The sequence below is a fragment of the Epinephelus moara genome, chromosome 12 (genome assembly GCF_006386435.1).
Source record: "Epinephelus moara isolate mb chromosome 12, YSFRI_EMoa_1.0, whole genome shotgun sequence".
In the NCBI taxonomy this organism is placed as follows: Eukaryota; Metazoa; Chordata; class Actinopteri; order Perciformes; family Serranidae; genus Epinephelus; species Epinephelus moara.
Genome location: NC_065517.1, coordinates 22,460,336 through 22,473,271, shown reverse-complemented (window position 1 = coordinate 22,473,271; position 12,936 = coordinate 22,460,336). Strand labels below are relative to the sequence as shown.

At 42.2% G+C, this 12,936-nt stretch overlaps 1 protein-coding gene across 1 annotated transcript; it reads left to right on the top strand.

Moving 5' to 3' along the window:
• The first annotated feature begins 1,362 nt into the window (after positions 1 to 1,362).
• On the top strand, positions 1,363 to 12,936 carry dtl (denticleless E3 ubiquitin protein ligase homolog (Drosophila)). Its single transcript, XM_050058141.1, has 15 exons — positions 1,363 to 1,540; positions 3,472 to 3,609; positions 3,716 to 3,808; positions 3,920 to 3,981; positions 4,243 to 4,363; positions 4,827 to 4,892; positions 5,017 to 5,132; positions 5,222 to 5,295; positions 5,391 to 5,497; positions 5,590 to 5,694; positions 7,710 to 7,822; positions 7,917 to 8,006; positions 8,171 to 8,294; positions 8,480 to 9,135; positions 11,563 to 12,936. The coding sequence occupies exons 1-15, from the start codon at positions 1,489 to 1,491 to the stop codon at positions 11,626 to 11,628; spliced, it is 1,983 nt and encodes a 660-aa protein (XP_049914098.1). The 5' UTR covers positions 1,363 to 1,488; the 3' UTR covers positions 11,629 to 12,936.

Here is a 12,936-nt window from a genome sequence, read left to right as displayed (position 1 = left end):
CTCAACAATTCTAAAGAAAACTATTTCCCTTTAAAGTGGTGAAAAAAGTGCATTTACTAAAATAATTTACTAGTTTGAGGTAATTGTACTTTACCTGAATACTCCAGTTTTATTATGTTGTTATATACAATATTATACCATCTTATTACAAGATCAATAAAGGTGTATCTTATTTTATTGTATGCTACTTTGTCTTTCTTCCCCACTGCATTTCACAAGGAAATATTGTACTTTTTACTACACTACATTTATTTCACAGCTAAATTTCGCAGAGTAAATTACACAACAGTATGTGAAGCAATTAAAATGAGACCTACCTTGACCAATACAATATTTTAGTGTTAGTATTTTTTTATACATAGATGCAGATACCTTAACCTCCTGAGACCTGAACTTTTGTTTGGCATGCATTTCTAATTTTTCCTAGCTATTTGGGCTCAATAGGACCCAATATAAGTCCCAATGTCCTCAAACGAGTACTTCTAGTTAGCAGTGTCTTAGCTTGTTGTTGTTGGTAAAATTGATCCAAATTTTGTTGCCATATCAAACTATGAACATTATTAATCATAAATAAACAATTTTCGACCATTAAATGTGATCAGGTTTTGGACCTTGTCCACTTTTGTCTCAGGATCAGCTGCAGATTGACTTGACAGAGATGACTGCCATCTTGTTTTTACATGGATTAGTGTATTGTGATCTTACCACCACTAGATGGCACAAAAAAGCGTCCACAAACAAGGACAACAGGTCTAAGTTAAGTAGAATGAAGGATAAGGTCAAGTAAACCCAAAATGAGATGTCCTCATACAAGGACACAGGGTCTTCATTGTGTTTAAGTGAACTTGAGATAGCTGTCATTGTTATATTGGTATTATTCTATTCTTTATTTTGTTCTAACTATTTGTCAATCAGGACTTGAAAATGTGCCCTGTCTGTTGTACTTACGACGTTCAATAAAGAATATTCTAAAACAAGCTTTGACAATGTGTTATTAGTACTTTTCAGAATCAGAATCAGAGACTCTATTAATACCCAAGGCAAAATCGTGATTCGTTACAGTCGCTCCCATTTAAAGAATACAGAATTATAAAAAGGAGGAATAAGAGTATGAAATGGAAGTATAGAAATATAAAGCAATGAAATAAAATAGAATAAAAAAATAGAATGTGCATTATGCTACAGTGTTTAACATTAGTGCTTAAGATATAAAAATATTGTAAAATTATAATAATAATAGCTTTACGGAACTGCGCTCAAACCGGAAGCGGAAGTGAAAGTGACGCTACTGTGGAAGTGGCCGTTTCGACCAATGGCAGCGTGTAACGCAAGTTTAGCGGGTGATTCGGTTCCTGTGTTTGGAAGATCTGTTCGCGGGAAAGATCAGCAGCAGCAGCAGCGGGACGGAAAAAGACCACCAGCTCACGATCTGACAAACCTCTGAGAGTTATTAAAATAATTTCAGATCTGTCTCACAGGAGTTCAGGGATGCTGTTCCGCTCGGTAGTTGACAGAGGAGTGGGCAGACGGCGGCAGAACGGTGAGAGAAACTGTGTGTGGGGGATATTTGGGGGGCTTTTCAGTTATCGGGTGTTGCCCTGTGGTTCATTGTGCTGACTATATTGAAGCTAGGTTAACATCAAGGGAATGCAAGATGATTAACGTTTACTTTGTGTGTGTTTGGGGCAAAATCACCACAGTTTGCAGTCTGATCTTTGGTCGCGTGCTCATTTGTTAACATTATTTCTTTATCTATTAGCTCAGATTAACGTTAGCTGAACATTTAACGCGCTCTGCCACATTAGTAAGCGTCGAAACTCGCATCTTACATGTGCCTGAAATCAATATCACCATTAATGAGTGCATTTTTACAATAGTGACCACAATATGGAAAATTCGGCCAAATCATGTTCAATGCAATGATCTGTAATTTACTGTTCTAACTTTTCTGTCCACCTCCCACTGTGGCAGCCACTCTGCAGATCACCATTGGTTATTTTTGGTTGCTGAGTGAAGCAAATGAAGTTGCCATTTGCATATATAACCAGCATTTGGCGCGTGCTAATTTCCACCCCTGCTGTTCTGCATTATCACTCTCAAAAGCTAGTTAAAAATTATAATTTGTTTGTAATTAATAATTTAGACAACAAAAATCAACATGTGGTGAAAAGATACAGGGGCGTAGCACCAAACTCTGGGCTCTGTACATAAGCAGTCTCTGTGGGCTCCCTGCCCCTCCTCTCTCTCTCATGCACCTTTTATTTATTAATGGTTTTTTTTAGAAAGTCAGTTTGCTTTCTTTCCCTTTCCTTCTTTCTTCTTCTTCTTTTTTGGTACCATTTTCCCTCTCTTGGGGAAAGACATGACAGTGTGCGTTGACACTCCAGCTGCATAAGCAGTCACTCCTTCTTTTCAAGCTGCATTTAGAGAGGAATTTAGAGACTTTTAGAAATGCCTTTCTGTCTGGTCTCCTGCAGACAGAAGTGAGTAGAGTCTTGCAACACACACGTTTTTATGGGGGGCGGCCTCAGGGGTTGGCTGCAGTCGGTGAGACGTCACCACTACCTGCTTGAGGGTGGGTGGCCCGGCTTTTGAACCTACTCCTGAGAAGGTCCATCTCTGGCGTGGCATGGTGGTTTGGCATGGCTTTACTCGGCCCGACCATGACTGACAATGGAATAGGGAACTAGTGCAGGGGAGGACTAAACCATTTGGCACCCTTTAATGGATGAGAGGGGCCTCGGAGAGCTTCTACTATTTTTATATACAAAGTTTTTCAACCGATTTATTCAGCCAATTTTAATCTAATTATGGCACTACTTATTTAGAAATTAAAAATTTCAAACCAAACTTGTCATCCCACACTTTCTGAGGCCCCCCTCCCATTGGGGCCCTGGGTGATCAGTCCCACTTTCCCCCCGACTACAGTGCCCCTGAAAGTCCATACACATACTATTGAGTTTCTGTACAATCTTTTATTACTGATTTTAAATGTCAGAGGTCAAATGTCAAACATAGCCTGAAAAAAATGTATGTATATATATTGCCTTTTGCAGTCATAGGTCACAAAGTGCGTCACAAAGGCATTATACGATAAGAAAGAAAACATAGAAGACAGGGTGACTACGTGAGTCGAGTAGTTAAAAGTTTATAGCTAGCTAAACTATTTGCACAAAAAACTGAAGTGTCAGTATCTCAAAATAGTTTCAGTACAGTGTCTTACTGAATGCATAGGTGTAGATTTTGGGGGGAAGCAGGGGACACATCCCCCTCAATATTTAGAACATGTGCATTTGTCCCTCCCACGAAAATCATGGAAATAGAAGAGGCAGAAATTGGTGCAGAAAAAAACCAGAAGGCAGGAAATGAAGTGTTTGAAACACCCTCAAACCACCCATTTCATGTCTCCCCCAGTATTGAAACAAACCCTACACCCTTGACTAAATGTATTTTCTTTTTTGATCTTCCCAGCCCTCCCTGCAGACCCCTGGCCCAGGTACCCTCTGAGCTCCCTGCTGGGAGGCTACCAGTGCGTCCGACATGACGAACACATCTCCTACGGCAACCTGGGTGACTCTGTGCCACCGTTTGGACTGGCTTTCTCCTCTGGTAACCCCCCTGTTCATGCCATATTATCATCAGACGATGCACAACAGAGCTAGGAGCTGTTACTATTTATCTGTGTAACTGTCTAACTTCTCCCGTATCTGTTCAGCGGGGCACCTGCACAACGTCCTCGCAGCAGCTAACGAAGAAGGCATCGTTCGGATCTACAACACAGAGAGACGTGAACAGCCGCTTCTTAAAGGTGTGTGTAGAAACTTTCACAATAGATAGGGAAATTGTTGCACCAGGACCAGACATCACAATAAAAATGATCAGGGCTAATGAGTGGCTAATGTTGTGTGATTGTTTGCAGAATGGCTGGCTCATGAGAACGCTGTCTTTGACATAGCCTGGGTACCAGGGGAGCCTCAGCTGGTAAGTACAGTTCAGATTCATGCCACATCATCCATTCACCATGAATCATAATGTCAGTGTCATATGCATTAGACATTAATGCATCTAATATTTGGTCCATACACAGATGTTTTTCACTCATTCATTGATGTTGTGTGGCTTTTTTTTCCCTCATCATCTACTCTTGTTCATGTTGCAGCATTTAAAGCAGCTTGTAAACTCCCTGTCCTTACAAACAAAGCCTTCTATGATTAAATTTTATTGGTCATGTGTCGTCCTCAGGTGACTGCTGCCGGTGATCAGACGGCCAGGCTGTGGGATGTGAAGTCAGGGGAGCTGTTGGGGAGCTTCAAGGGTCACCTCTGCAGCCTCAAGTCTGTTGCATTCACACCCCAGGAGAAAGGTATACTACATACTGACCTAATACAGTTTAAGATTATTTTTCGCTCTGGAAAGCAGCAGCCGTCGCTGTTGACTTTTTCGCTGTGGCCATGTCTGTTACTTAGCAGGACATGTCTGCTGTTAGGTAACCGTTCCTTTACTTGTTTATCGTCTGTCTATTAAAGCACATTAGTTTCATCTGCATAGCTCCTACTATGTGCATGTCTACAGACTGTATGATAGTCCTGCATTGTGAGTAGGGCTGCAACTAACGATTATTTTCATTGTCGACTAATCTGTCGATTATTTCTTCGATTAGTCGACTAATCATTTTTATCGAAAAATGTTGAAAAATGTCGGTCTGTCTCTCCCAAACCCCAAAATGATGTCATCTAATGTCTTGTTTCGTACTCGTACTTAATATATTTGTCATTACTAAAGCAGTGCTGTATCACATTACTGATGCTTTGTCTTCTATCAAACAGCTGTGTTCTGTACTGGGGCCAGAGATGGAAATATTATGGTCTGGGACACCAGGTGCAGCAAAAAAGGTATTCATGAGAAATTTCAGTTACAAAGAATATTTATTGTCTCATATTAATTATAAAATGTCATGCAGAAATATTACTCTGTGTATTTTATATGTGTGTGATCATGTTTGTGGCTTCCTCTCAGATGGTTTCTACAGACAGGTCAAACAGATCAGCGGCGCTCACAACAAAGCAGAGACGAACCCCCCGACCAAAACCAAGAAGAGGCGGAGCAGCACACGCGGCATGGCTCCCAGCGTGGTGAGTTTCTTCAACAGCTTTAAGAAAACAAAGAGCACAGGTGTGTAGTGAGGAAAGGCTGGTCTTTAAACGCCTCATCTCTGTTGCAGGACACTCAGCAGAGCGTCACAGTGGTTTTGTTTCGGGATCAGCACACCCTCATTTCCTCGGGGGCTGTTGATGGGTAAGAAACTACTGTTAGCTGTTTCTAAAATGAAGCAAAGCAGTATAAAATAAGCCGTGTATGATCAAATCCACTTGTCTCTTCCTCTTAACCAGAGTGATCAAGATGTGGGATCTGAGGAAGAACTACACCGCACACCGTCATGATCCTGTTCCGCTGCAGACGTACCCATACCCGGGTTCTTGCATGCGCATGCGACTGGGTCGGTATTGTACAACACTGGGCGTCATGTTAAACTGAAACATGCAAATAAACCAGAATAAGCTGAGTGATGCTTTGCATGTTGTTTTGCAGGTTATTCTGGACTCGTTCTGGACTCCACGAGATCCAACGTCACATGTAACTGCACCGACGACAGTATCTACATGTTCAATGTCAGCGGAATGAAAACGACTCCAGGTAATCAAGGACTCCGCTCTGACTGTACATGTTGTGTATCTGTGCCACAATAGACTCCAGTTTATGTTTAATTGAATTCAGTGCCATTACGTATCACTAGATGGGGCTGCAAACTAATGTCCTTTGTTTTTACTGTCATGGAGAGCCGAGAGTGAAGCAGGAGGGCACTGTTTGACAGATGAAATGCAGAGACTTGACTGTGCTCGTACAGGCATAATCTAATATCTTGAAGTCAGAGCTGTGAATATGTGAAGGTGTGAGGGACACGGACCATTGACTGGTTTATACTCACACACTGCAAGCACATGACAGGGTGTCTACAGGTCCTTAAGAAGTTTTGAAATAGTCTTAAATTTTTGAGGTCTTAACTCCTACAAACATTTTATCTAATTTGCTTTATACATTTTTTAATTTCTTGTGTAAATGAGTGAAGCCTTTCTATGTAAATGTCCACATTTCTAAAGTTACAAATCTTTAAAAAACTATAGTGCTGTCATTTTACCTCATACTTGCACTTACCTGTTGGCAAAATGTAGACTGACTTAACTCTAATATCCATATTCCTACATGACACCTACCTCTGCACAAGACCACATATTTACTACTTGCCAGCAGTTCTTACCTGCAATGCTTAAATAAGTAAAACATGATTTGTCCATAAATCTGTCCTAAATTTGGTTAAAGGTGTTGTCCTATTATTACTAATTTAACACCCGTTGAAGATGCGTTTTATGAAACCCAGAGGCAAAATTATTTTTTTTCACTCTGTTGTCTTACACACAGGCCCAAACTACACACACATGCACATTCAGGACCCGTACATGCACTAAATGGAGAGATGTCATAGCTAGGGGGCTGCCCATGGACAAGCACCCGGAGCAATTGGGGGTTCGTGCCTTGCTCAAGAGCACATTGGCAGTGCTCAGGAGGAGAACTGGCACCTCTCCTGAACTGGTGACCCTCTGGTTCCATACCCAAGTCCATATTGGCTAAGCTACGGCCTCTAGTGCTGCACTTTGTGACTGCTGAAACATTACTAACGTGATACACATAGATCAGACTGGCAGTGTGTCATCACCTAGGCTGTGCCCCCTTCTGGGGGATAGAGGGGAGATGGACGTGCTGCCCTGATTGGGTGTTTAAGTATGATTCATAGGCCTACCCCTTTTGAACGCCTTTAAAAAAAAGTAATGGATATGGGGTAAGATATTACTTAAAAGTTATGAAGAAGTTTTAAGACTTCACGGGTAAAAATGTGTGGGAACCCTGATCTCATTAAGGCTCATGTCATCTGTTTGTTTTGCTCTAGTTCAGGCTCAGTTGCTTTCTGAATTTAATCTTTGTTCAGTGATTCTAAATAACCCCGTTTACACATGCTCTGCATCCCTGAAATACTCCGAAACATTTCCTGCATGGGGTCATGGGTTAACGGGAACAGAGATTGATATGAAGGGAAATCTGTACCGCTAATTTCCCGCCACGAGACCAAGTATCATTTCAGGGAAAATGCAGATACAGCTGTGTTGTGAATGAAAGCAGTACATTGCAGTGAAAGTACGTAAAGGGTTACGTCCGTCTGAAAGACTCATTCAGTTTTGCATTTACGCCAATTTTTTGGTTCAAGCGTGTCAAAGAAAAAGTAGAACTTGTCTCGCAGAATATTAAATACACTATAGGTACATTTGTACAAGACAAAAACATTTGGTCGTGTTCCTGAAAATAATAAGAGCATCTTGTGCTGGTACTTATGCACCCAGCCATGCCTTTCCTTTTCCTTCTACTGTTTAGTTTTCTGATAGTTAGCGTCCATAAGTGTTGCATTACCGCCACCTGCTGGACTGTCTCTTGCCCCATCTGTTCCAGCTTTGTCATGGCATGTGGAATGGAAATGTTCCTGAATGTAGTGCATGTGTGACTAGTGAAAATCACTAGCAGTGCCTGACAGGTTATCCTGGTAATTTACTGGGAGCTCAGTGTGAAAGAGGCTGAATATTCTGGTTTGTTTTCCTCCACAGTGGCAGTTTTCAGCGGCCACCAGAACTCCTCCTTTTATATAAAGTCCACTATCAGCCCAGACGACCAGTTCTTGGCCAGTGGCTCAAGCGACAATAACGCCTACATCTGGAAGGTAATGTCTCTACCTTTTTATTAAGATATAAAGATGTGTTGTGTGTGCAGTGTTTAGGGTGATTTATGATGGTGTGTTTTATTTTACTCTTCAGATCTCTGATCCCAAACATCCTCCCATGATGCTCCAAGGCCACAGCGAGGAAGTGACATCTGTTGCATGGTGCCCGACAGACTTCACCAAGGTGAGGCGAAAAACTTTTGTGTTTCAACTGTTGTTTGAGTTTTTCAAAGACTCTGTAAGTATGATTCAGAGGTTTTTGTGTTTCCCCGCTGTGAAGCTGAGCTGTTTTAACAGGCTAGGAGGATGGATTTAGCCTCTGTATAATCCCCACCGCTCTGTTTGCAGATTGCTTCCTGTTCTGACGACCACACTGTGCGGATCTGGAGGCTTCACAGGGAAATGGATGGAGGACAGTCTTCAGTGGGAGAGGCCAACCTTGTGGGGTGGGCACGTCCTAAATCGCCCTCAAGTAAGCATCACAACTACCATGAACCACCATGAACAAAAAGCTGTCTCTTTTATGCTGTTTCTGTCCCTTAGCATGAGAAATGTGGAGGTGCTTTGTTGTAAATCACTGCTGTCCTGCACCCGAATGTAAAATGTGTCATTAATAATATTCATAGTGGACTAACAAGGGCGTCTTCATTTGTTAAGGGCTTTCAGTCAAAGCTGAAACAACCCCTGCCAAGAGCCAGAGGACAGAGAGTCTTGGCGGCCTGGCCTCGCCCCAGCTTGCTGCCTGTGCTCCCAGTGGAGCTGCCCTGCCTCTGCCCTCCAGCACCACCTCACCCATCCCCTCTGAGGGTGCCAAGGCTGCTGCTGTTCGCCAGAGAACGCCATCTTCAATCAAACAGTGGTTATCCCCAAACCGGGGATCTCCCGGTCAGGCCAGCCCTCCGCTCCGGAGGGTGCTGAGCCCGTGTCCCCAGAGCCCGGCAAGCATCGCCAGCACCTCTCCCACGGAACGACGGGCCAAACGCAGGCTGGAGACAGGAGACGGTGCATCTGCAGCCTGCGGGGGTGCAGAACAGTGTGACTGTGTTACTGAACTCTACCCCGCGGCCAAGAGAAGCCGGGCCCTGTCTGGAATCTGCTGCCCTGCTCAAGAGAGCCGGCTACAAACAGACTGTCATGCAGAGGACAACAAGCAAGTCTCGTCGAGACAGGCTGGCAAGGAGAATTGCTCCCCCAGAGTGAAGGACTGGTTGTCAGAGATGGGCCAAAAGATGAGGAAAGGTCAGGGAAGCCCTTGTTCTCCCAGAAGCCCCAATGTCTCGAAGAAACAAGAAGGCAAGACCCCAGCTTCACCGGTAAGCAGAAAAATCTCTACCTCAGTTTAACGTTCTCTCAGTAGTATTAGTGTTGCAACTATATCATGTCCTATTGTGTAGTCTTCTCTCGCTTGCCTGATATCAGATAAAACTGTCAACTCCTTACACTCTGTTTCCATCTTCCATCACCCTGACCAATTTCCTTAGGGAAGTGGGATTTGATTTTCCTGACCCAGGGACTCGAAAACAATGTATCCACCTGGCTCTAACTCTAACGTCATTTTGTGTCACCATCTTCCTCCAAGCACACCTCCTTCCTAAACATTTAAACAGTACAATGAGGACATTTACTGACATTGTCTCCAATCAGTTGTAGACTCCTGAATTGGACTGAATCGAAATCGTATCAAGGCAGACTTTGTGATATCTGCAAATATTGTGTCGTGGTTCAAAGAATCGATATTATATCATATCAGATGAAACTTGTCATTTACACTCCTACTCATTGGTTCCAGCACAACACTTGACAACAGCTTGAAACCTGCGATAGTCCCGCCCGGGGCGATTGGTGATTGGTTGTTTTTTATCATAACTGAGGAACCGCTGTTTAATGACACGATGCCAGCGGAACCAGTCAACTCAAATCCGGTACAGTGAGCGGATTTAACAGTCTGGACTGGTGTTGTCACAATACTGGAATTTCTAGCATCAATACAAGACCTTGAGAAACACAGATGTTCAATCGCGTTTTAATACCTCATCAGATGGCTGTCACTTGTCAACAACAACTTTTCTTTTCCTAGTTAGTAGCAGAAAGCAGCAGAATGATTGTAGAGAGAGCCAAAAAGTGTAGTTGGTAACGCCGTGTAGATACTGCGGAAAATAATATTGAAACCATTTTAGATATTCAGAATTAGATTTGACACCACTGGTCTGAACCCCAGATATCTTAGATCCATTTCCCTGTCAGTATTAAAATGCCTTTGATACAGCTGTTGTATTACAGAAGACTGAAACAAATGGCTGATAATTTCTCTTGCTGAGAGTTAGATATTAGATCAGTATCAGGCTCCTATCTGTAAGGGGAAGCTAAGCCATATCACGTAACTATGCCATCCCCGGTTCAGTTGTGACCTGGGACTTTTGTTGCATGTCACAACCCTCTCTTTATGTCCCTACGATCCCTGTCTGCCTCTGTACTGTCCACTATATAATAAAGAATAAAGGCAAAAAAAAAAAAGGCTAGCAGCTGGTTAGCTTAGCTCCACCTAGCTATTTCCCTTTGTTTTCAGACTTTGTAACAAGCTAAGCTAACCATTTCCCTCAGTGGAAATGGAGCTTTAATTTACTTAAATTTCACAGATAAACAATAAATTGTGAAGACAATACATCTTCCACAAAAATAGCATTTCAAGTCTTGTGTGTGATTTATCCTTCAGAGATTTATACTACGGGATTTATCCTGGCTTCATATGAGCGGAGGAAATCTCCGCTCGTCATTAGGCTAATTTATACAATGTAAAATGCCATATGCTTGTGCTTATAATGTTAGCATGTCATATTTGTTTGGAAAACTTGTTTAGTATAACATAATTGTTTTGTCAGTGAACTTTATGAGTTGTAATGAAGCCAAATTATATAATGTTACCTTTGTTAAATGTTGCTGTTGTCCCTGGTGTAATATGAGAAGAGGAAACGTTCGCTAGCTGCTAGGCCAATTTATACAATGTAAAATGCCATAGGCTTGTGCTAATAGCGTTAGCATGTTCTATTTGTTTGGAAAACGTGTTTAGTATCAGACAGTTGTTTTGTCGGTGAACCTTGTGAGTTGTAACGGAGCCAAATTATGTGCCATTACCTTTGTTAAATGTTGCTGTTGTCCCTGGTTTTATATGGGAGGAGGAAAATATCGCGGGCTTTACAGCACTTCACAGAAACTCTGCCGCCAACTAGAGTTTTGGAGGTGTAACTGCAGAGTGACACAGACACACCACCGCACAAGTAAAAATGGTCACAACGGCGCATAGGCTACAGCGTAGGGTCTGCGCACAACTATAAATCCCGCTTAACTCTATATGAGGCAGTAAATAAGCTCCCAAAATGGGATTTCTTGAATATAAAGTGAAACTGCACTTACCAACAATAGTGTAACTCGTGCACTGTGGGGACACAAAAATATTTGACCTTAACTCGGACTGTGCACTGTTATCAACACCTCCCTTCATTTTCACTTACTTGGAATGTTGCCACTCTGGAAGTTCAAGCCTACTCTCGTGCATCTGCATTGAAAGTCACTGGAAACGAATAAGAGCATTACAATGGAAATACACGACTCGAGGAATGTTTGGTATTCGAGATCAGCCCCTTCTTATCAGCGCTAATGTGTGCATGCATGTGGGTGTTTCGTAGCCATTAAGATGAATATCACAATTGACGTTTTTTTTGTGTGTGTGTCTTGTTTTTCAGACCATCCGCTCACCACACAGCATGAAGAAAATCTCCATGTATTTTAAAAGAACGCCTCTGGAGTGATCGCCCGTGCCACTCAGATGCTCTGTGCTTCTGTTTAAAATGCTAGAATTTTATTTGGAGTATTTTTAACCTGAACCCACGGATGATGCTCCTTCAAGAACACTGATCTACGTTCGGATTCCATGAGCACATGAACCTGGGCCGCGCAGAGATCAGCAGAAGAGTCATTCTGAATATTTGACGCTACAGTTTGCTCTCGAGGGGCTGCTTTTTTTTTAATTTTAATTGGGCCACAGGTTTTGCAGTTACCTCCTACACAGTTTTCTGGTGCTGTGCAGAATCTCTGGTTGAAAAAATATCAAGTTGTATGTTGCTGAGTAAATCTGTCATTTTACTTTAGATGCATCAGTGTTCAACACACATTTAAAAAGTTGTTCAGGAGGTTAACCAGATATTAATCCTCGAGAGCAGAGGAAAATGTTTGTCTACAGGTGGGGACATTTTTAATTCTGCTAAAAACAAACATTTATTTGATCCACATCTTTGAGCAGTTTTATGAACTTCACTGAGTTTATTTATCGTTTCATCTCTTTGTGGGTTTTTTCATGTATGAGTTTGACCCTTTTCCTTCAGTGTTACTCATATAAAACTTTGCTACATGTGATTCTTTTTTGAGCTAATGCGTAAGTTGTTTATATGTACAAAATAACCAATGATTATTGCTTGGTTTATTTGTATTTAATTGACACAAATTTTCTGTGATCAGATTTTATTAAATTGAAAAGAGTTTTCTAAGTGTGTGCCATTTTATTGGTGTGAGTGTGGCTTGAGACACATGGTGGCACGGAGAAGCAGTGGTTAGCATTGTCGCCTCACATCAAGAGGGTTTCTGGTTCAAACCCCGAAGCTTCTGTGCGGAGTTTGCATGTTCTACCAGTGTCAGCGTGGGTTTTCTCCAGGTACTCCGGCTTCCTCCCACGGTCCAAAGACATGCAGGCTACTTAGTGACTCTGAATTGTCCGTAGGTGTGAATATGAGTGTGTCTGTCTCTATGTGTCAGCCCTGTGACGGTCTGGTGACCTGTCCAGGGTGTATCCCAGGTCTCGCCCAATGTCAGCTGGGATAGGCTCCAGCCCCTCCAGACCCCCAACAGGATAAGCGGTTACGAAAAATGAATTAATAAGCTGAGACACAAGTGACAGAAATGCCCTGACTTTATTTATTGCAGTGGTTACAAGTTCTTTTTGTGCCCCCTTGTTACAGGTTACATATGCATTATATTATTCTTTTTTTACTGTTTTATTTCAATACTGTTGGGGGTATGAGTTAAAGTCATTGTGTTATGCAAGGAGAAAAGGAAAAAATAGA

Bases quoted from the DNA above. Each gene is read 5' to 3' on its own strand.
- dtl (XM_050058141.1), top strand. From the start codon at position 1,489: ATGCTGTTCCGCTCGGTAGTTGACAGAGGAGTGGGCAGACGGCGGCAG. The intron at 4,364-4,826 runs GTATACTACATA...TCTATCAAACAG, and splicing joins ATTCACACCCCAGGAGAAAG to CTGTGTTCTGTACTGGGGCC. The intron at 8,007-8,170 runs GTGAGGCGAAAA...CTCTGTTTGCAG, and splicing joins GCCCGACAGACTTCACCAAG to ATTGCTTCCTGTTCTGACGA.